The sequence below is a fragment of the Dunckerocampus dactyliophorus genome, chromosome 1 (genome assembly GCF_027744805.1).
Source record: "Dunckerocampus dactyliophorus isolate RoL2022-P2 chromosome 1, RoL_Ddac_1.1, whole genome shotgun sequence".
Lineage (NCBI taxonomy): Eukaryota > Metazoa > Chordata > Actinopteri > Syngnathiformes > Syngnathidae > Dunckerocampus > Dunckerocampus dactyliophorus.
In genome coordinates, this window is record NC_072819.1 from 31,152,066 (window position 1) to 31,174,309 (window position 22,244).

Genomic DNA, 22,244 nt, shown 5'->3' on the forward strand with positions numbered 1-22,244 from the left:
GCGTGCGTGGGTTTTCTCCGGGTACTCCGGCTTCCTCCCACATTCCAAAAACATGCATGTTAGGTTAATTGGTGACTCTAAATTGTCCATAGGTATGAATGTGAGTGTGAATGGTTGTTTGTCTATATGTGCCCTGTGAAGTCAGCTGGGATAGGAAGGAAATAAGATGGAGATGTATAGTACAGACCAAAAGTTTGGACACACTTTCTCATTCAATGTGTTTTCTTTATTTTCACGACTAGATTCTCACTGAAGGCATCAAAACTATGAATAAACATGTGGAATTATGTACTTCATAAAAAATGTGAAATAACTCTAAATATGTCTTATGTTTTAGATTCCTCAAAGTAGCTTTTTTGATAGCGCTGCAAACCCTTGGTGTTCTCTCAATGAGCTTTAGTCACCTGAAATAGTTTTCACTTCACAGGTGGGCCTTGTCAGGGTTACTTAGTGGAATTTCTTGCCTTATTAATGGGGTTGGGACCATAGGGTTGTGTTTGTGTGTGTCCAAACCTTTGGCCTGTACTGTATATTAATGACTCCGTGGTTGCACAAATAATTCGACACTCCTCTTCTTCCGTGGGAGGATTTCTCTTTGTGGGCAAGAAAGATGGAACCTGCATAGACTACCAAGGGCTACACAACACCACGGTAAAATAAATACCCCTTGCCCCTGCTCACCTCCACCTTTGATGCTCTACAAGGAGCTGAAGTCTTGACTAAACTTGATCTGCGCAATACCTACCATCTAGTGAAGGGGTAGGGAACTATGGCTCGGGAGCCAGATGTGGGTCTTTTGAGGACTGCATCTCTCAGACATTTCTTAACACGATTAAATTAATTATATATTTTTTGCTTTTTAAGTAAAACATTAGAGAAATCGGTGTCTTTCTTAATTTTAATCCATCTGTCCATTTTCTGTCGCAATTAAGATGGCCAGAGTCTACGCCAGTGGTCATTCTGATATTTTCCGGGACACCAAAACTCAATTATTATTGGATAATGCGGTAGCCTACCTGGTTCACTGAGATGTCAAGAAGTAAACGTCCTTCCTTTAATCAAAGTCAGGTAACTAATTCTGCATAGCCAACACTTTTGATGAACAAGATGGCGAAAAGAAAGAAAAAGTATGGTGCAAAACTGTGCAGCATCAGAAGTCACATAATAGTCGCACAATGGTAAGAATTAGAGACTTATAATATAATAGGATTGTTGGTCTTGTTTAAAAATGTACACATTTAGTTGTATTCAATGTTAAAACATAATATATGGCTCTCATAGAAATACATTTTAAAATATGTGGCTTTCATGGCTCTCTTAGCGAGAAAAGGTTCCTGACCCCTGATCTAGTGTGTATAAGAGCCGGAGATGAGTGGAAGTTGGTGGACTGCCGCACGGTGGCCTAGTGGTTCGTATGTTGGCCACACAGTCAGGAGATCGAGAAGACCTGGGTTTGAATCTCTGTTTTGCATCTCTGTGTGGAGTTTGTATGTTCTCTCCGTGTGTGCGTGTGTTTTTTCCAGGTACTCCGGTTTCCTCCCACATTCCAAAAACATGCATGTTAGGTTAATTGGCGACTCTAAATTGTCCATAGGTATGAATGTGAGTGTGAATGGTTGTTTGTCTATATGTGCCCTGGCGACCAGCCCAGGGTGTACCCCGCCTCTCGGCCGAAGTAAACTGGGATACCCCCGCACATACTGAAATGCTGTGGGTTTATAGTGTTGCTCTCACGTGATTTAAGTTTAGTTTTTCCCTGAGATCATGTTTCTCCCCTCTTGTATTGGATAACATTTTGGGTAGCAGGTTATTGTTTGCTTTATGCATCATTATAGCTGTTTGAAAATGTACTAAATCAGCTAATTTTAATATTTGTGATTTTTCATACAAGTAGAAGACAGGAATGACTGTGTACGAAACCTTGAAAAAGTGCATTGATAAAAGTGCATGGTTGTACAGGGCTGCTGGAGTAACTGTGCAAAATAAGCAGAAGAGGTAGTAGGTCGGTAGTGGAGTCCTGTAAGTGCTAGTGCATATTCAAGTGGCGGATGGCTTGTGGGTACAGTAGGTGCTGTCCATAGAACGTGTGCTATTGCATCTGATGCTGCGGTACCTTCTCCTTGATGGTAGCAGTGTGACTAGATCAGGAGTCACCAACGTTTATTCTTGTGAGAGCTACTTTTAGAAAATGAAAATGGCCACGAGCTACTCATTTTTGTAGAAATGATTTTCATACCTTATTTCAACCCAAACAAATCAAATATGCTTGTTTTCCCAAAACATTCACAAAATGCTGGTATCCACAACTCACATTTTATGTTTCAGAATACTTTTCTTTAGAGTGTTCTCACATTATTAACTGAAAACCTGAATGAAAAGCAGGCCTGCGGTGCGCCTCATGTGGTCGTGGGGGTTACCTGGTGCCCGCGGGGACCCCTGGACTAGATGGTGTGCTGGGTGAGTGGGGTCGGAGGTGATGTTCTTGGCTTTCCTGGCAATTCTGGTGTTGTAGTGTGAGGCTAATGTGGGAAGATTGTGGCCAATGATTTTAGAGGCCCTGCGTACCACCTTCTCCAGCTGTTGCCTATCTTGGCTGGTGGTATTGCCATACCAGACCAGGATGGAGAAGGTGAGCACGCTTTCTATTGTGGCACGGTAGAAGTGGATCATGCCTGTTTGACTGACCCCAAATTTCCTGTAAGATTGCTGACTGCACACCACTGCACTAGGTGTTTGACCTCGTCGCGATATGATGTTTCACCCTCGTCGACTAAAAGGCCTATAACTGTGGTGTCGTCTGCGAATTTTAGGAGTTTGACAGATGGAGAATTGGATATGCAGTTGTTGGTGTATAGGGAGAATAACAGGGGTGATAACACACAACCTTGTGGCACGCCGGTGTTCAGGGCCTTGGTTGATGAAATATTGTTTTAGATTTTAACACACTGTGTCCTGTTAGACAGGAAGTTGAGCAGCCAGTTACAGAGTGGGGGGTTGACACCCATGGACAGGAGAGTATTATACAGTCTGATAGGCAGGATGGTGTTAAAGGCTGAGCTAAAATCAATGAATAGGACACGGGCATAGGTGGATTTACAGTCAAGGTGTTGCAGAATGAAGTGGGTACAGAGTGAAACAGCATCATCAACTCCCCTGTTTGCCCTGTAGGCAAATTGGTGAGGGTCTAATGTGATGTGTGACAGGAACCTGCAGACTAGGCGTTCAAATACTTTCATGACAACGGAGGTGAGAGCGACAGTCGTTAAGACAGGTGATGTTGGGTTTTTTGGGCACTGGGATGATCATAGCTGATTTAAAACATGCAGGCACAGTAGCACTGTGAAGAGACTAGTTGAAGATGTAGCTGAGAATAGCAGTAAATTCGTTAGCACAGTTCCTGAGTGTAGCTGGTGTCACACCATCAGGGCCAGTTGCCTTGTTGGTGTTTTGACGCTGTAGCAGTCTGCGCACATCTTGCTCCGAGATGGAGAGGGGAAGTTGAGTGTGCCCCACACCTAACGGGTGAGGGGGGACTGGTCTGTGCGCTGGTGCCATCAAAACGGCAGAAAAAGTCGTCAAGCGGCATCATTGGCATCATCATTTTAAAATATAATACTATAAAACTATACAAGGTCTGTGGTCATATTTTACTGTAGTATATTGTTCTGAGCGACGTCAAATTGGTTATGTCAGATCATTTTCCTACCTTTTTTACCTTAAAGATAGAAAAGCGCTGTACAAGTGAAAGTCCATTTACCAAATGCCAGTAGTCTGATTTGGACCATGATTATTAGCCTGACATCAGTGGAAACGAACGTACAAAACAAACAATCATTGGAAAGAATAGGAATAGGAAGGATATTGTCAGAAAATAATCATAATCCGCAGTTTTGGTGAGTGTGATTTATTTCTTCAGTCTTTGTCTTTTCATTCAAGTGTTTATGACTTATTTCTGCTGTTTTGTTAGGCACATTTGTTAGCCACAATGTTTATGTGCGGGTTTCTATCGTTGTCTTATTTAGGTTTTAGCAGTGTGGTTTTCATCCTGGTTGTGGAACTGTGGACTGGCTCTGTACTCTCGGCAGGGTGCTGGAGGGTGTATGGGAGTTTGCCCAACCAGTCTACATGTGTTTTGTGGACTTGGAGAAGGCATTCAACCGTGTTCCTCGAGAAATTCTGTGGGGAGTACTCTGGTGTATCGGGTCAGCTAAATCAGGCTGTTTGTTCCCTGTTGACCGGTGTCAAAGGTGGAGTGCCATCTCAGGGTCGGGGATGAGATCCTGCCCCAAGTGGAGAAGTTTAAGTACCTCAGGGTCTTGTTCACGAGTGAGGAAATGATGGAACGCGAGATCGACAGGTGAATTGGTGCAGAGTCTGCAGTGATGCGGACCCTGCATTGGTCCGTTGTGGTGAAGAGAGTTCAGCTGAAAGGCAAAGCTCTCAATTTACCGGTCGATCTATGTTCCTACCCTCACCTATGGTCATGAGCTTTGGGTCGTGACCGAAAGGACAAGATTGTGGGTACAAGCGGCCGAAATGAATTTTCTCCATAGGGTGGCTGGGCTCTCCCTTAGAGATATGGTCAGAATCACTGTCACCCAGAAGAAACTCGGAGTAGAACCGCTGCTCCTTCGTAATGAGAGGTGCTAGATGAGTTGGCTTGGGCAGGATGCCTCCTGGACGCCTCCCTGGGGAGGTGTTATGGGCACGTCCGACTGGTAGAAGGCCTCGGGGAAGACCCAGGACATGTTGGAGAGAGAGACTATGGCTCTCAACTGGCCTAGCGGTAGAAGATGGATGGATGGATGGATGCCATTCCCTTGTAGTGCAATTACAACAAGTGCACACACGGGGGCAGCGTTGTGCTCCTCGGTCAGGCTGCTAAATGAGGTCAGTTATAATTACCTTATTATTGCCATCACTTGCCTCTAATGTAGTGTGAAACATTTCATAACCTCTGATCCACAGTTTTAATGCATAACAGTATGCATGCTAATCAAAGTTTTGTTTGGTTTGGTCATGAAATTTTAATATCCGTGATTTTAAAAATACAGGGTTTGTATGTTCTCTATACTCGACATTATGAATTATCCTCACCGATCTTTTATGCTGTACATTGAGTGAGTGAAGATTGCTTTTAGAATTATTGCCCCATATCTCCACACAATAAGTTAGATATGGTAACACCAAAAAATACAGTACAGAGTGTGCAGTGATTTTTGATCAAGAACAAATTTTGCTTGTATTTCTCGCCACCTTTTGTTGTATATTTTTGATATGAGATTTCCAACTCATTTTTTGTCTATTATGATCCCCAGAAATTAATTTCATTCACTGTTTCAATATCCACTCCGTCTATTTGTATTTGATCGTACGTGTCCTTTCTGCTATTTCCAAATAGCATTATTTTAGTTTTACTTAAGTTCAAGGATAATCTGTGTTTATCAAACCATGTCTTTAATATGACCATTTCATCATTGACTTTTTAAATTAGTTCTTGTGTGCTTTCCCCAGAACAAAAGGCAGTGGTATCATCGGCAAATAATACTAACTTTAAGTCCTTTGCCACAACAGTTTTGTTCCCAATATTGACCCTTAGGTACTCCCCACGTGATATTTAGACTTGCAGATGCGTATTCTTACAAATTGCCATTATGTACCATTATGCACTTTGCCACAGACAACAAATGTACAGTATATTAGTGACATCTTCCTTTTTTTTAATAACATGCTATGTTTTGGCCTTCATAACAACGCAACCGTAGATTCATACAATCCCATGAGACTCATGTAAACTTTGCATCTGTAACAGGATCCTGTCCTGTAAACAGAGTACAATAAGTACAAGAACTTTCTCGTATGAGTGTTTTTCCTTGCCTTTGTCCGCCCAAACACACACTCTCGTGGTCCAAGCACATGTAAACCTTTTTTTGTCTGCAGTCACTTCAGCTAGAGGACAATAGAGACATCCCAGTGTTGATAATAAAAAGGAGACATGAGTTGGAAGGAATCCAGACACTCCCAGATGGAGTAACCTATTAGACTGTGGGAAGCGGTGCATTATTGGATGCTAGAACAAACCCTGCAAAAAAGGCTGCAGGCTTCTCTTTCTTTCCTTCTTTCTTCTTGTTGTTGTGTGATGAAGTTCCAAGGCATGATTACACATCACTGCGGGAGGAAAAATCAAATATTTATACTTTTGTGTTATTGTTTCGGAATAATTGTAGCCGCAGGAAGTTGATTCCTAAGTCATGAATTGTTTGTCTGTTGGTTTGTCTTTATATAAGGACAAATGAAACAAATCTGAATTGAAGTAGTTTTTATACAAAGGAGTTTAATATGGGTTTAGCACCGCACATCATTTTAGAAGGGCTCTAACAGTGAATACATCATTTCAAACAGAGTCACAATCTACCCCACTGGAAATCTTGTGTTCTCATGCATTTAAATTCAATTGAACTTTCAAAGTTGACCATAATCAGTTTCCAATTCAATCCAATTTTAACTGAAATAATGTGTCGGTAAAACATGTTCTTACAAGTTGCACTGAGCCAGACAGAGATGTGTGTAGCACTCTTCCACATATTGCATATGCATCACTGGTAGGTAGCCTTAGCCTTATGTGGTGGCATCACATTAGAAAACAAAAGAGCTGTCAAATCAGTACACATTTTAATCAGATTAATCACAGTTTTCAAATTAATTAATCATGACTAATCAGCAAAAATCGGAAATGTGCCCTTTTTTCCCTGTATTTTATTAAAAGAAAGATAAATGACAAGACACGATAATGTATATTTGCATGTGTTAACAACTTCAAATGAATAAAAAATTCAATTCAAGCTAAACTATATCACACGTCTGAAAATCTATTTACCTATAGTCTCTTTAATAGTAGCAGAAAATTAGAATCACACTTTAACCATGTTATTATGAGCTATGGGCTTGCGTTAACAGACATCATGTAATGTAAGCTGAATTTACATTTTTTGAGTGTATTTTCTGGGATTTCCTAGCACACATATATGCTGATAAGAATCTGCTTATTGTTATTCTTTGTCTTTCTATTTATTTAGACCACACATACACGCATATTGAAGATGTTGTTGTGATGTTTGGAGTTTGGCATGTCCCTGAATGCACCTCGACAATGAGGAAGTGCTGTTCCCAGGACAAACTTGAGAGAGACGTGTTTGTGAGTTGGAGATACATATTTTGTGTTGGAATTGTACTGCTGTTGGTGTGTTCAGGTTAAAATACAATTATAAAAGAGTGTCAGAGTGTCATGCATTAATTATGCAAAAAAATGTAATGTAATTAATGAAATAAATTTGTTTCCTGTCATGTTAACATGAGGGAGAGCTAACACGAGCATGTCAACATGCTAACCACGCGAACACCGTGCGGCCCTCATGAAAATATATTAATGTAAATTGATGACGAATCAGTTGTGCTGGTGTGCTCAGCTAAATACTGAATTGTGAGTCCCGAATGTACTTCACAGCACTTTAAATAGTTAGTTGTATTGTATTGAACTAATGCATTGCATTGCACTGTTGAGCTCCACCGACGTATGTAACTTGCCTTGTGTTTGTGCTTCAACTATGTATAACTATTTACTGTTATTGATGGGATTAGTATAATGTAATATTGTTAATTAGTGATAATATTCATATTGTTACTTACTAATACCAATTTAATTATTTTAGTATAATATTATTAATATTGTTAATTACTCTGAACTAATCATATTAATGCATATATATTGTATTTATGGACTAAATATGGATCTATTGTTCAATAAATGGAACCTAGATGCATATCACATTGTGTCTATTGTTATGAGCTTTTCGATATTAAAATTGTGTACACAAGGTGATTTTCTGATCCTGTCTTTTGCACAGGACAGATTTTTTTATATGCCAAGCTAAGTCCACGGGAACTGTCAGGCAGTGTACACATATATATAATATAATATAGATGCTACACAATGCACAGACGGAACACGCATGCACATGGCAAGATATGGAGGTTGGCAAAATTGATTAATTTTAATTTATCGTGTGATCATTTTGTTTCTTTATTATCAAGAGACAATAAATCTTCTCATTATCACTAGTCCAACTCATTTACAGAGTACTTAAAGGATAATATAGCATAGTATGTGTGTATGTACATTATACATGATACAAATGCACAGATTGAACATGCATGAAAATGGCAAGATATGGAGGCCAGCAAAAGGTGAGTTCATTTTCATTTGTCGTGTGATTAATTTTGAAAGACAATTTTTTTCTGAACGAGAATTCTCATCAAGTTTCAATATTAATTAGTAATAATAACTACGCTTCTGTTTCGTCCTTCAGCAAGACACTCGCATCAGACTGTTTTGAGCATTGTGTTGACCGTCTCCTTCTGCACAAAATAAATATGACAAAACACTAATTTGTGGTTGAACAGTTTTTCTTCTTTACACTGGCGCTGAGAGACATTTTCCACAACACTTTGGCGTCACAAACAGGATGGCTTGTGGGCCTGTGACTCTCCCATGGAGACGCTCTGGAACTAGTTTCCACCTCTAGGTTGGCTAAAAATTGCCTGGGACAAGAGAGCCCAACAAATTGCGGGATGGGGATGTGACTCTGCAGCGATCTACAAACAATTTCCGGCGCCTGGTGAGAGTTGAAATTGCTGTTTCATTAATTTATTATCTTTTCATTTGTTAATTAGTTTCGTTTAGGTAGGTGGGCTTCTGACACAGATTTTTGTTATTATCCAACACTGACTTTTTGTAAATATTTTAATTGACAAATTGTCATAATTCCACGTAATACAATAAGAGATAGTCATCTACAATTTAACAATTTAAAAGTCTTGATTATGGCATTACTTGTGGCATTGGTGGGTTAGTACACAGGTTCTTGACCATCCACTACTTCTGTCGGTTGTGGATGAGGGGAAATAAGCAAATCAAATTGGGAAAGACTTCTTTGGAGAGAATAAAATCAAGCCAGTTTTCAGTATTTGTACACACAAGAATCTGGCAATGTTGCCTAAAAAAGAGGTGGGCTACTGGTTACTACCACAGTTGATGTAACTTCTCTCGGCCTCCCTGGGTAGATCTTCAGGGCACGTCTGACCAGTAGAAGGTCTCGGGGAAGACCCAGGGCATGGTGGAGAGACTATGTCTCTCAACTGGCCTGGGAACGCCTCAGGTTCTGCCGGGAGGAGCTTGACAAAGTGGCCGGGGAGAGGGAAGTCTGGGCTTCCCTGCTTAGGCTGCTGCCCCTGCGATCCGACCTTGGATGAGCACTAGAAGATGGATGGATGGATACCGAATACAAGAAGTTTTTACGCGTTTTCTGACTGTATTTAAAAAAAATAAAATTACACATGACGGTAACAGTTTAACTGGGAAAAACTACATTTGGACAAGGTGGCCCATGATCTGAAACTGTCATACTGCCCATTGGATTTTCTCCCACCTAATCTGCTGAAAGATGTTTTCATTATCATTGAGCCTTATATTCTGAGGCTAATTAAGGCCTCTCTTGCCACAGGTTGTGTCCCTCCACGCTTTAAACAGGCTAAAGTGCAGCCACTCATTAAAAAACACAATTCTGTCCAATTATAGGCCAATGTCTAAGATCCCTTTACTTTCGAAGGTGTTAGAGAAAATTTGTACACTCTCAGTTACAGGCGCACCTTAACACTAATGACATTTCTGAAAAATTTCAATCTGGTTTTAAATCATACCACAGCACTGAGACTGCACTTTTAAGGGGTTTTAATTATCTTCTTTTAACTACTGTACAGATTCTGGCATTTTTGGACCTATATGTAGGTCTTAAAGGAAATGTTCTCCAGTGGTTTCGGTCCTATTCATCTGGAAGGTCATTTTCTGTCCCTGTGGGCCAATTTAATTTAAAAGTGACTAGTCTTAGTGGTGGTGTGCCTCAAGGCTCCATTTTGGGCCCATCCTTGTTTGCATTGTATATGTTGCCTTTGGGACCTTTTTTTTCAAAATACAATGTTACATTCCATTGTTTGCATATGATCTGCAAATCTATCTGCCATTGAAATCAGGTACAGACTCCTTTTCTGTTCTATTAAACTGTCTCAAAGATTAGCAGTCGATGTCTCTTAACTTCCTTAATAAAAGTTAAGAAATTCTTATTTTTGTCAATCCAGCTCTTTTAGATGGTGTGGACAGTGTATTGGGCCCATTATCATCATACTGCCAACCACATGTAAACAACCTTGGTGTGGTTTTGGATGGTTCTTTTAAAGTTAGAATGAGATATAGGAACGTGTGTGTATTCTGAATGTGTGTGCGTGTGTGAGGCAAAGCAGAGCTGCTTTGACAGAGGTGTGTAAAACATCTCCGTGGCAGATACCCGACGGGCTTAGGGAGACTCCGTCATGTGGAAAGTGGCGTCGCACAAATGATTCTCACATGAAGTCACGCCCTCCGTCTCTGGAAACACACTGTATCTTTTCACACCAGCTTCACTTACTATTACATCACAATATCAGTCGTGTTGTGGTTATTTCATGGATGTACAGGCATGCAGACTGGTTTAAGGTATATGTACAGTAGAGCAGCTGCTAATGCGACCATTTGAGAAGAGGGAATAAACACTCAGTGAGCCTTGTAAGACTGTGTGCCTTCCTCTCACTCTTCCTGTCCTGCATGAGCATCCACTAATCCACTTTGTCTGTCCAGCCAGTTGCTTGTCAAAAAAACAACCATATATGGGGAAACCGCCCCCTTACTTCCAGTTCTTCTTTTATTTGGTGTTTCTGACCTTTTTTCCTTCCATAATGGCATTCTCCCCCATCATATTAGAGTGCCTATTTCACAGAATAGCCACTGTAACAGAATATTATTTTATTTACTGCTCCCAGCTGGCTTTGAGCCATGAAATACTGCAGCAGACGACAGCAGACACAGCACTACAAACAATTTTGTCCAACGAAATCCAATGAAAGCATGTTAGATGATCTCCCGTAAAATGGCTTTTATGAAATGCTGTTCACTGACGTGTTTCGACTTTAAAGAAGAACTAAAAAAAACACGGGTCCAAGTTGCGGTGGAAACACAGCTGACGGTGAGTAATGAAAACAAGGTGGGAGAACACCTTGAAAGGTAATTCTGATCTCTGCGGTTCTTGGTGTAAGCCCTTTTAAATAAATGCCGTCTGTAAAGAATGAGGTGAGAATTTCTGAAGAATTGCAAACAGACAATAAATATAGAAGTATGGCTATATTTGGTAAAAACCTGCCGCAGATGAACTATACTCATACATAAAGTGCTAGATGCCTTGTATATGTAAAAAGAAAAAAACACTTACATTCCCAACTGCTTGGACAAACTAACTGTCGACTGTAAATTAAGGAAAACAAAAGAGAAAATAATATTTGTTTCCTGAAGGGTCATGACAAATTGCTTGGCTCGTTTTCTTGTTTTCCATAGTTAGGGAGTGTGATGCTACAGAGCACAAAAGGCGATTGGCTGTGTGCAGATGTGCTCACATCTGTGGAGGACCATTGAGTGAAGAAACACAGGAGCCCCTGGTCCAAGGGTCTGATTTATATTGACTTTGGTCAAGGCTGGAGGCCCCATCATTCTACACACTGGGCGCTCAACTCGGCTGAACCTAAATTGATTTCATACGAGAAGTTCACCTATTTTGTTGACCTCGTGACAGCCTTGAAGCAGAGTCGTTCATTCTTATTATAGTCCACGGCTTGGCAGGAAACAACGCCCAAGTGTAATAACAATATGACCTTGACTTGTGACATCAGCCTTTTCTTCAGCCTGGAACGCATGACCGCCAGGATTATTAGCACACACATGCAGTATACCATAAATGAGTGATTTTAAAACCTTGCTGAAAACCCATCTTTTTTTCACTGATGTCCAACAAAGATAAACAAACACATTGATTTTTACTTGGCATTATGTGTCATTTTCTTTTAGCTAAATATTCAGTCCGTGTGTGGCTGTGGTATATTTATTTATTTACTGTTTTTACTGCTTTTATTGTTGTTGTCTGTATGACTTGTGCAGCATTTTGGTCAACCCGAGACGTTTTAAATGTGCTACAGAAATAAAGTTTGATATGACGAGTGAATGAACAGCTACAGTCAATGTAGTAGCGCACACTGTCTAAATACTGTAGCTGGCAACGTGAGTAGCAAGGTAACTGTGTCTTGCCATTAGTGGTGGTAGCGACATGGTCTGTGGATGCATGAGGGCTGCCGGCACTGCGGAGCTGTGGTTCAGTGAGGGGAAACATGAATTACAACATGTACTGTGGCACTCTGGACCGCTCACCAACAATCGTAGGGCACATCAATCAAAGTCAGCTGGGATAGGCTCCAGCTTACACATGACCCTGATGAGAATAAGCGGTATAGAAAATTCACTGAAAAATAGTGACATATTTTCAGAAGAAATTCAATCTATACTTCTTTCCAAGCTGTACACCGTTTACTTTAAACCAGGGGTGTCCAAAGTGTGGCCGGGGAGGCATTAGTGGACCTTGCCTGTTTTTTTATTGGCCCGCGGCACATTCTGAAAACATATAACAAGAAAACTAAAAAAAAAAAAAAAACAACAGCAAAAATGTAAAAATCAGAGGTAATTTTACAAGAATTAAGTAAAAACATTAAAAGAAAAAAGTTGTAATCTATCAAATCAAATCAAAGTTTATTTATATAGCACCTTACAACATCCCAATGGTGCCCAAGGTGCTTCACAGGAGTAAAAACAGGCAATAGCAAATGACAACAGGGTAAGATCGAATAAGATAGAATAAAAATAACTAAAACAATAAAATTAAATAAAAATACAGGCACAGAATCACAACTAAAGTACAAATAACCATCATGTGTCATAAGCCAGTCTGAATAAATTCTTTTTTAAAAGAGATTTAAAAACTGACAACTCTGTAGCAGATCGTAACGCAGGTGGAAGGGAGAAAACGTCATAATTTTATGAGAATAACATCGTAATACAAATTATGAAGAAAAATAATATCATTTTAAGCATAAAGTTGAAATATTAAAGAAAAAAATTACTTTAAAAAAATAATTTTTTTATGACTTTCAAAAATTACTTTTTTTTAAAGTAATAATATTATGAGAAACATATCAAGTAATTTTTGGAAAATTAGGTTGGGGAAAAAGTTATAATATAATAAAATGGTTTCTGAAATATGAGGGATGTTCTCATTTAATGCGACACTAGCTAAGCACTCAGTCTAAAGACTTTGTCGTGGGATAGTCTTTAGAAGAATGCCTGCACGCTATAGAGATCCAGGTTGATACTGTATGAAATTTTAGACAGGAAGTTACACAATAACAAACAAACTCATGCCGATGTAAACATGAGCTCCTTGGCGGATGTAGGAAGTTAGCTGTCCCAGAGAATATGTCATTATTAAGAAAAACAGTGGAGGTTCGGTCCAGGCTGTTCAGGCAAAATCTGACTCAGGATAAACCTTTTTGCTGTGAGTGCTGATTTAAGAGTTTATATTTGGCTGCCCGTGTCTGCACCGTACATTATTTAGCTGTCCTGATGCTCGCTAATGGCTGTACAGACAGCAATGTAGCAAAGTATGTGTGGCATCTCTCATCAGTCTGAGAGGCTGGCTGGAGCTGAAGCTGGGCCCTGTCAGTGGAGAAGAACCATCCATTGAACTTGTCATTTCCTGTCAGGAAGAGCAAAATACATTAACACTCAGAGGAGTTGGGGAGAAGTTCATCTCTTTCCTGACGCAACAAAGTGGGACACGGGATGGTGTTGATGTAGCTGTCCATCTGGCAAATGATCAAAGTGGAGCCTTGTGTCTGGGGAACAAATGCACAACGGAGCGCTGAAGTCCAAACGCACGGCACATGCAAGAGGAAAAGGTGAGGCTTCTCCTTCCACACGAATGAGGATTCCAGACACATCTTGAAAGCATCCAAGCATTGTCCTGCAAACTCAGAACATCTATTTGGGCTTTGGACACAAACATAGCAACGTTTCATCTGATCGGTCTGCTGTGACCTTTTACACTCACTGGCCTCTTCATTAAGTACATCTGCACAATCTTCGACACTGTCACAGAGGTATTCATTGAACAATATGTTTAATACATTGGTTCTAATTTGCAATGCAGTAAAAGACACTGCATATACTATTTTAATGACATTATTAACTCGCTACATGACAAAAACAACTCTCAGTGTGGTATAGGGCACTTGTACCCGACTACAAAATACAACCACAATAAGAAACCAAGCACAAAGGTGAGAATGCAAATTGTCAGTCTATTCCTTTATCATACTCCAGAAACCAGGAAATGGGCCGCAAACTAACAGACAGACGGACAAACAGAAACAAATATAGCGTTCCATGGTTTTTTTTTTCACTTATGTTTGATATATTTACCAGTATTTTCTCTTTTATCATTTGCATTACAATGGAACTGTTCACCCTGCCCAAGAATTTAAATAACAAGTGGCTAAGATATACACAAATAAACAGACACATTTGGCCACAATATTTTTGCACTTTTGCTTCAAATGGAGTTCAGATTTTTTGACATGAAGTTGTATGACATCCCCATCAGCATTGTAGTCCAATAACAGCGACTTACCCCCCACTTGGTCTCCTAAGTCCAGTTCTGGTCAGATTTCTGTGATGAAGAACGTAGTTTGGATTAGTTTCTGGGGACAATTAAGTAAAGAGTTTGGCTTCTCAAAACAATATGCGTTGAAAAGATTAATACATTTGCATCACAAAAATGCCTTTATTGCGTTTATTTGTCTCCCGGCTTTTATTCCTGCGCACTGTCGCCAGTGCGTTCTTGTGTATGTGACGAAGACACTCGCATCTTCTTCCGCTGTGGAACACATACGTAAATAAGATGGGCGTGGCGCTCCGTTGCGGAAGAAGATGCGAGCGCCTGTTTGTGATGCAAATGTATTCATCTTTTGTTAATGGACTACAATGCTGATGGGGATGTCATGCAACTTCATGTTAAAATATCCGAACTATCCCTTTAAGGAATTTGTTTTTCTCTTTTTGTCATTTTAAATTACAATATAACTTTTCCACCCAGCCCAGAACTAAAAATAATACAGTCCTATCATCTTACATCTGGGAATCAGGAAGTGGCCTGGCAATAAATGGACAAACAAACACAAAAATGCCACTTTTGTTTGCAGTTCAACTTTCGTGCTTTGCTCTGTGCTATTCTAGTTATATTTGTAAGGGCAGAAGTTTAGTCTCACTTTTGTTTGAAGATCATTGGTTTGTGCAGGTGTACGTAACGTTGCAGCCCTGTGGGTAGGGGTGGGACCAGGCTTTATATACCCTCATGCCTACGGCATGTCCGGGAGCTTATATAGCAGTACTTAAAACAACTAACTTAAAACAACAACCACAATATGTGTACTTGAAGTCTGTCAGGCAGCCATATTGCATTACTAATTTAAAACGGTGACATGAAAAAGTGAACATCAGACACGTAAAGGCATCATCTGTAGAATATGACAATTAGAAGAATGAAAGTGAGCTGGTGTGTTATAACATTAGAGCCCGCCTCTGCTGATAGTGCAGTCTAGAATAACATAGCTGACATCAGTGTGAGATTAAACCAGAGCGAGAGGCCTCTCTAAAAATGTCCACGGGCATCACAGGCACTTGCTCTAGACTGGGACTACTTTAATGATCAAGATTACGTCTTTCTGGTGTTGACACACAGCCGGAATGGCGTGTACTTTCTTTCTATCTTTGATACACTTGAAATGTCTTATCTGGTGAAGCGCAATGATCTGAAGTTTGAAAAAAAAACGTCTGTGATTGAACTACTACTAATATACAATAAATATCTTGCAGCATTGAGTTACATCCAGCAACGTTTATCTTGGACACAGTATAGTCTTGTCTAATGTGCACGGTACATTTTCAATAAATACATTGGAACTTGTTCATTCTTCTACATGGAATGCAGTTTAAATGTCTCCTCTTGTTCCAGCATAATGCTTCATTTCATGCATTGAGCCAAAGAGGACAGGAAGGTGCACCTCATATGCTGTGTTTACATGTAATAAAAATCACATTTGTTTGCTGTCGAAGAGGATTGTTTGTTTGCGGGCCTAACCCACAAGTGAGTTTGTGTGTCAGTGTTCAGCCTTGACTCCACTGCGCTGTGCTCCGCTCACAGTTCACTATTGTTCTAAGAAACTGGATTCTCCTTAGTGAATATAAATCCAACCACTGCTAATTTACTTTCTTGGATTTAACAAAGTTTGTTCACATTATTAGATTGCCATCCCATGGAACATCGACGACGACCGCTGTCTGTTCTGAGACCAGCAGTAGCCTTGCTGTTGTTACTCTCTGCTTATATGCACTTCGCCCTCTGTTTTTTTTCTACGCCCTTAGCTTTGTCTCCAGCTGTGTACACTGGGAGTGCCAACAAGCCTTTAACGCCTTGCATTCCTGCTGTTCTCTATTTGAAAGGCTTTCCTCTGAGAGTTAGCATGGTACTCAAAAGCTGAGGTGAAAATCCATTTACCTATAAGAGGCCACCTTGCTTGTCATTGCGTATTCTATTATGCGCTGACTCTGTCAGTTTCACATGCTCCTTCACTGTTTGAATGCAGAGCACCGATGCAGATGGAGTTCCTGTTGATGGCATAGCTGTCATATGTTGTTGAGAACATCTGGCGGAAGCAGATGACCTCTGTTCTCCAGTTGACGTGGCAGAGTTGCGTCCTTGCAAAAAGCACACATATGTCTCCTGAATCTTATTGGTCAGTACTGACTGTCCTTGGTGGTGGAGGTGTGCGTGGTGGTGGAGTCGTCGGGCAACGAGCCACGGCGTCCAGGACGTGACCCACAAAACAGCAGGTTATGCAGCTCTCTGGAAACGCTGCTGGAGAAAGCCGTGTAGATCCACGGGTTGGTGCATGAGTTTAGACTGGCCAGCAGCATCAGGATAGTGAAGGCCACGCCTGCAAACATCATATTTTTCAACAATTTCCATACAAAGTGTTCGCTGTCACTACACCGCCATAGTCATTTCTGTGATGCTGGTTGACACTCAAGTTGGTCTAATTTCAAAACAAATCAAAACATGATTTAATAAGTTTCAGGCTAAAAACAGTCTTGCTCATAAATAACAGAATTATCATAGAAAGTATAAAGATAAGCTAACCATGGTTATAATAATGTGGAATAAAACTAAAATAAAAACTATAATAAAGTGAAACTATTCACCTTTTGAAGATGCCTAAAACATATGTAATGGAGAAGGAACAGAAACGTCACACTTAAGGGTGTCAAATTAATTAATTGGGATTAATTAAACGCTTTAATAAAATCTTGAATCACTAATGTTACACTTTCTATATGCAAGTTGTCTTGTGTATGTATTTTTACGCATTGGGTTTTTGGTGCTTGAGCTGTGGGTGGAAAACAACAGTCAGTCATACCCTGAAATAGACATTGATTGGCAGTCATTGTGTTTGGCCTTGGTTAGCATAAGCTAATAGGCTCCCTTTGCAGTTGCTTGGCAAGGTGAGGAGTGGACAATTGCGGAGAGGAGACGTGAAAATGGAGGCGCATGTGAGAGTTCTTGGTCAACTTCTTGACAACTTACATTTCGGCATCATTGATATAAGTAAAGTGATATGCCTTCTTTGCAAGAAGGTGTTTGCTTACCATCAAAGCAACTCAAGTTTAGCCTACCACATCAACGCAAAGCACCCAGTTGGGAGTGCAGCCACAGCTAACGCTAGCAGCGAAGACATTGTAAATTTAGCGAGCCATAGCAAAGCTCTTGCTAAACTAAACAAACTAAAGAGAACACCCTGTGTATGGGCAAGTGACCGACAGGCTGACAAATGTTCTTGCCAAGTGGAGCAAGAGTTGCAAACCACCATGCAGGACTACACTGACGACCAACATCAGCAAGATGTAAAAATTAAGATTCTGGTGGAGCATTTGCCCAACTATTTGCCCAACTATGTCGGCGAACACTGGACCTCAGCTGGCAACCACAGCTATTGGGGGTGCTCGGACACTATTTACAGCACTGTGATTTTTTTTTTGTATTATCTGAAGCAGCGGAAAAGCAACAAGTTCAGTGCTAAAGACTCAAAAAAGTGTTCTTCTGTTTTTTGATGCGATAACATCATTGCTTCATATGGCGCTTATGTTTTATTTTAAAATGTTAATTTTCATATTATTTGGAGATTGACAAAAGAACACAGCAATACTCCCCCCAGGTGGTCAAAACTGAAGGTTGCAGGCAACACTTGGGACTAGTCACAAATACAGCGGGATGTAAATGACTAGGACTGCATCTGTTCAAGTGTGTTAAAAAACAATAAATTACTTTTTAAAGTCACTCTTATTGTTATATTGTATATTACGACGGAGTATTAGGGCCACATTGAAAAAAAATCTAAGATTACAAGAATAAAGTCGTAAATTTAAGAGAGAAAAACTCGTACATTTACAAGAAAAAAGTCATAAATTTACGGAATAAAGTTGTAAATTTACAAGAAAATGTTGTAATATTACGAGAATAAAGTCGTAATAGTACGTGTAATAATGTCATAGTGTCATACGTGTCCATAAGGAAGGACATTTTTCTCATACTTCAGGAAAGCTTCTATTTATAACGTGGCAGTAAAACAGAGCAGTTGAGCTCAATCAAATTAGCATGGCTAGCACTTCTCACTTCCGCCTTCCTTACACCACCCCCTCCACATGCCTAAGGCATAAATCCCGCCTTTTCATAGCTGTCTCAGGCAATGGCTGTTATGACAGAGTATAACAATAATCTGAAATTTTGACAATAAAGTCGTAAATGTATGAGAAAAAACTTCTAACTTTATGTTACAGGCATTGCCTGAGAGAGCTATGAATAGGGGGGAGTTACAGTATGTGACCTTGCGTCTTGGTCAAAGGTAATATTACCACTTTTTTTCTTCTAAATTTACAAATTATTTCTCCTTAATGTACGACTATTCTCGTAAATTTTTTTTCTTGTAAATTTACAACTTTTTTCTCGTAAATTTACGAGAATAAAGTCGTAAAAAAAAAATTGTCCCTAATACCCAGTGGTAGTATATCAGTCTTTTGATCTGCCACAATAATGTAAAGAATTTAAACGGAAATACCTCAAAGTGAGGGCTTTTATCAGTTATTTTTAGGTGAGAGTTAGGTGAGCGGAGAGAGAAGAGATTAGTTGGATCAATTGATGACAGATAATTAATTTATCTCTCAATTTTTTAAATATCTTAACAGCACTAGTTGTATCATCCCTTTCTCCTTGATATTTAATTAATAGATTTTAAGTGTTTAAGGGTTCTTTTCAGAGTCTATGATTATCATCACACTTCCTTTTGCTTTCACTTCTGCGGTGGCATCAGTTGTAATTCATGCTTTAGTCCAGGGGTCACCAAGGTTTTTCCTTGTGAGAGCTACTTTTACAAAATGAAAATGGCCAAGAGCTACTCATTTTTGTAACATTTATTTTCAGAGCTTATTTTAAACCCAAACAAAGCGAATATGCTTGTTTTACCAGAACATTAACAAAATGCTGGTGTCCACAACTCACATGTTGTATTTCAGGATGCATTTCTTTCTACTGTTCTTTCATTATTAACTGAAAACCTGAATGGAAAGCAGGCTTGCGGGCACCTCATGTGGTCGTGGGGGGCTACCTGGTGCCCGCGGGCACAACGTTGGTGACCCCTGCTTTAGATTGTCACTGAGCTGACATTACACATGATGCTGGGTTCTACTCCAAGTTCTATTCTAGCTCAATTTTTACAGAACAACTACAAATTGTTCCTTTTTTGTGTGTTTAATGTTGGAGGTTTCACTGTGGTTTCTTTTTTCAGATGGGCTTTTGCTCAAATATTGTATAGAACAACAGAAAAAATTGCATCTCACACTGACTGTGGATAACAAATGAGAACAAAAAGATTTTAGAATACAAACCGATAAAGATCACCAGTGTCTGGAGCAACAATTAGTTTCTATGGGCACATTTTGGTATAACAAATAAGAAGCTAAATATGATTATATTTTAGAAGATTTAGTTTAAGGTAAAGGTCATTCCAAAATGACGGTGAGGCGGGCACATGAATACCATTTGCTTGTCCTTTGTGTGCCCGCGGATCATTGTTGATGAAATGTCAACATCTGGTCAGGTTGCAAAATCAGCGGGGAACATAAACAGGTTATTTACTAACGTCTGGTGTTTGTCTTTAGCTTCAGATCAGAGGACATAGACCACACTATCAAACACGTCTTAAAGCTGTATACACTCGTCTCGCCTGCCAGCAATGACATCAGCATGCGCTGTTTGAGTCGTAAAATTGTGCAGATGCAGAGTTTGTCCAAGAGAGCTCCCTGGATGTTCTTCAAAACAAACATTGTTTTGGACTTTATGATACACTGAATACCTGAATTTGAAACAGGTGTTTTCAGAAAGTCACAACAGTAATCTGTGAACTTTTGTGATAATTAACATCTTTTGACAATGAAAATGCTTATATTTGGCTTCCACTGTTAGGTATATCCCTGTAATGGCATTATAGATACGCATTTTACACTCACAAGCCAATTTGTGAGGCATACTGGCACCATCTAACAGATGCAGCAGTTATTCTGTTTACAGTATACAAATATAATTCTCAGTTTTGAGTGACTGTCAAAAGAGCTATTCATGTAAAAATATGTTATTATTGCGGTTGTCTCAAACATTAGCTGTTTTCATGTAACTGAATGAATAGAAGAAGAACAAACATATTCTTGAATGCAGTTCTTGTATTATATCTTTTATGTATTCATTTCCCTTTGTGTGCTTGAGTAACTATGGCACTGTTTGTCCATTTGTTACTTATGGACAAACATCCATGAATATGGTGCTACTGTGATTTGTTTTTTTTACCGTGCATTCATTACTGACCTTGATTGGGAGGGTTGGGGTCCCAGGCGGCCCACAGCTGGACAATGAAGAAAGGGGACCAGCAGACGGTATAGACCAAAACAATGACCAGCGTCATTCGGACCGTTTTAGACATGGCTTTGGTGATGCTCGGTGGTGGAGCCGTCCCAGAATGAGGGGTGACATAATCAAGGGAACAGCGAGGCGATCCTGAGGCCACCTCGTAGGATGTGCAGGACTCCTGGCAATCAGTACTGTTTAGTTGCAGTTGAATATCCATAGGTGATGTTGTTGATGCAGTGGACCCAACGTAGTCATAAGACTCTCCCGCTTGGCTTTTATTATTTGTGTTATTGTGAGCTTTGTTGTTCACGGCCTTCAAGTGCTGCCCTGATCTACCTTCCCCTCCAGACATCCGCTGACCCCTTTCTGTGGCCCGCTCCTCTTCCTTCTTAAAGTTGTGGAAGCGGAAGAGGATTTCGTTCCTCCTGAGCTCAGCCATTACCATCTTTTCTGACTTCAGGTAGATATTATTGTGGATCTCCCGGAAGATTCTTATCTGAAAAATGGCAATATTTTCATGATTACTGTATACCACAGTACCATAGTACCACAGCACCAAGACTTTTGCTCATTCAAAAGGTTTCTGGTTTCAATTTTAAGACAGACATGTGCCAGATTCAGTGGCAAGTGATCCCGTTAGCATTTCTGCTTTGAGGGTTACAGGAAACAAAGGGAGGAGTGTGTGTTGGACTTCACCATCCGCCATAAATCAGCTGCAGACATTTTAATGTTCTATTATTTTTGGCAGTTTTGTTGCATTATTCAATTCAATTCATTCTTTCATTTGGGTGCAGAATGAACATTTATTGACACACAACAATTCCTCACTCGTTGCACTATCTATTTGGGGTTTAAGGCATCTGCCACTTTGTACACTTCGGAGGGTGTAGTTTAAGTAAATATTGCACTTCAATTCATACTACCATACTCCCTTAACAGAAAACTTTCAGGATGACGTCCTTTTGACGAAACTATATCACATGTTAAGTGCCCAAAGAGGCCTCTCAATTTGAAATCGGATCACGAAAAAGGGTCAGAGATTCTATGTTTGGCTGATATGTGGTACACTCCACTCCTTGGCAGGAAGTTCTCTGACTGGGCTGAGCAGTCCACACAGCAATGGTCCTCCAAGTGTTGTGTTAATTAGGGGAAATAGCTGGACCCTGGAAATATCTTTCTCTAAATAGATGAGCAACAAGTCAGGCTGCTGGT

At 40.0% G+C, this 22,244-nt stretch overlaps 1 protein-coding gene across 3 annotated transcripts in view; it reads right to left on the reverse strand.

The window, feature by feature from the left end:
* Positions 1–12,332: 12,332 nt before the first annotated feature.
* Positions 12,333–22,244, reverse strand: part of LOC129187379 (vasopressin V2 receptor-like) — a 31,375-nt gene continuing 21,463 nt past the window's right edge. The window contains exons 6-8 of one of the 3 annotated variants that reach the window (XR_008572406.1): positions 20,991–21,528; positions 16,578–17,016; positions 12,333–13,718 (exon numbers count right to left, since the gene is read on the reverse strand). Coding sequence is in view for 1 of the 3 variants with exons in the window: in XM_054786552.1 (XP_054642527.1) it covers positions 16,817–17,016; positions 20,991–21,528 (738 nt within the window). In the remaining 2 variants the exon portion in view is untranslated. Of the gene's footprint in view, positions 17,017–20,990; positions 21,529–22,244 lie in introns of all 3 variants that reach the window. The other 2 variants (XR_008572400.1, XM_054786552.1) reach the window with 2 other exon arrangements.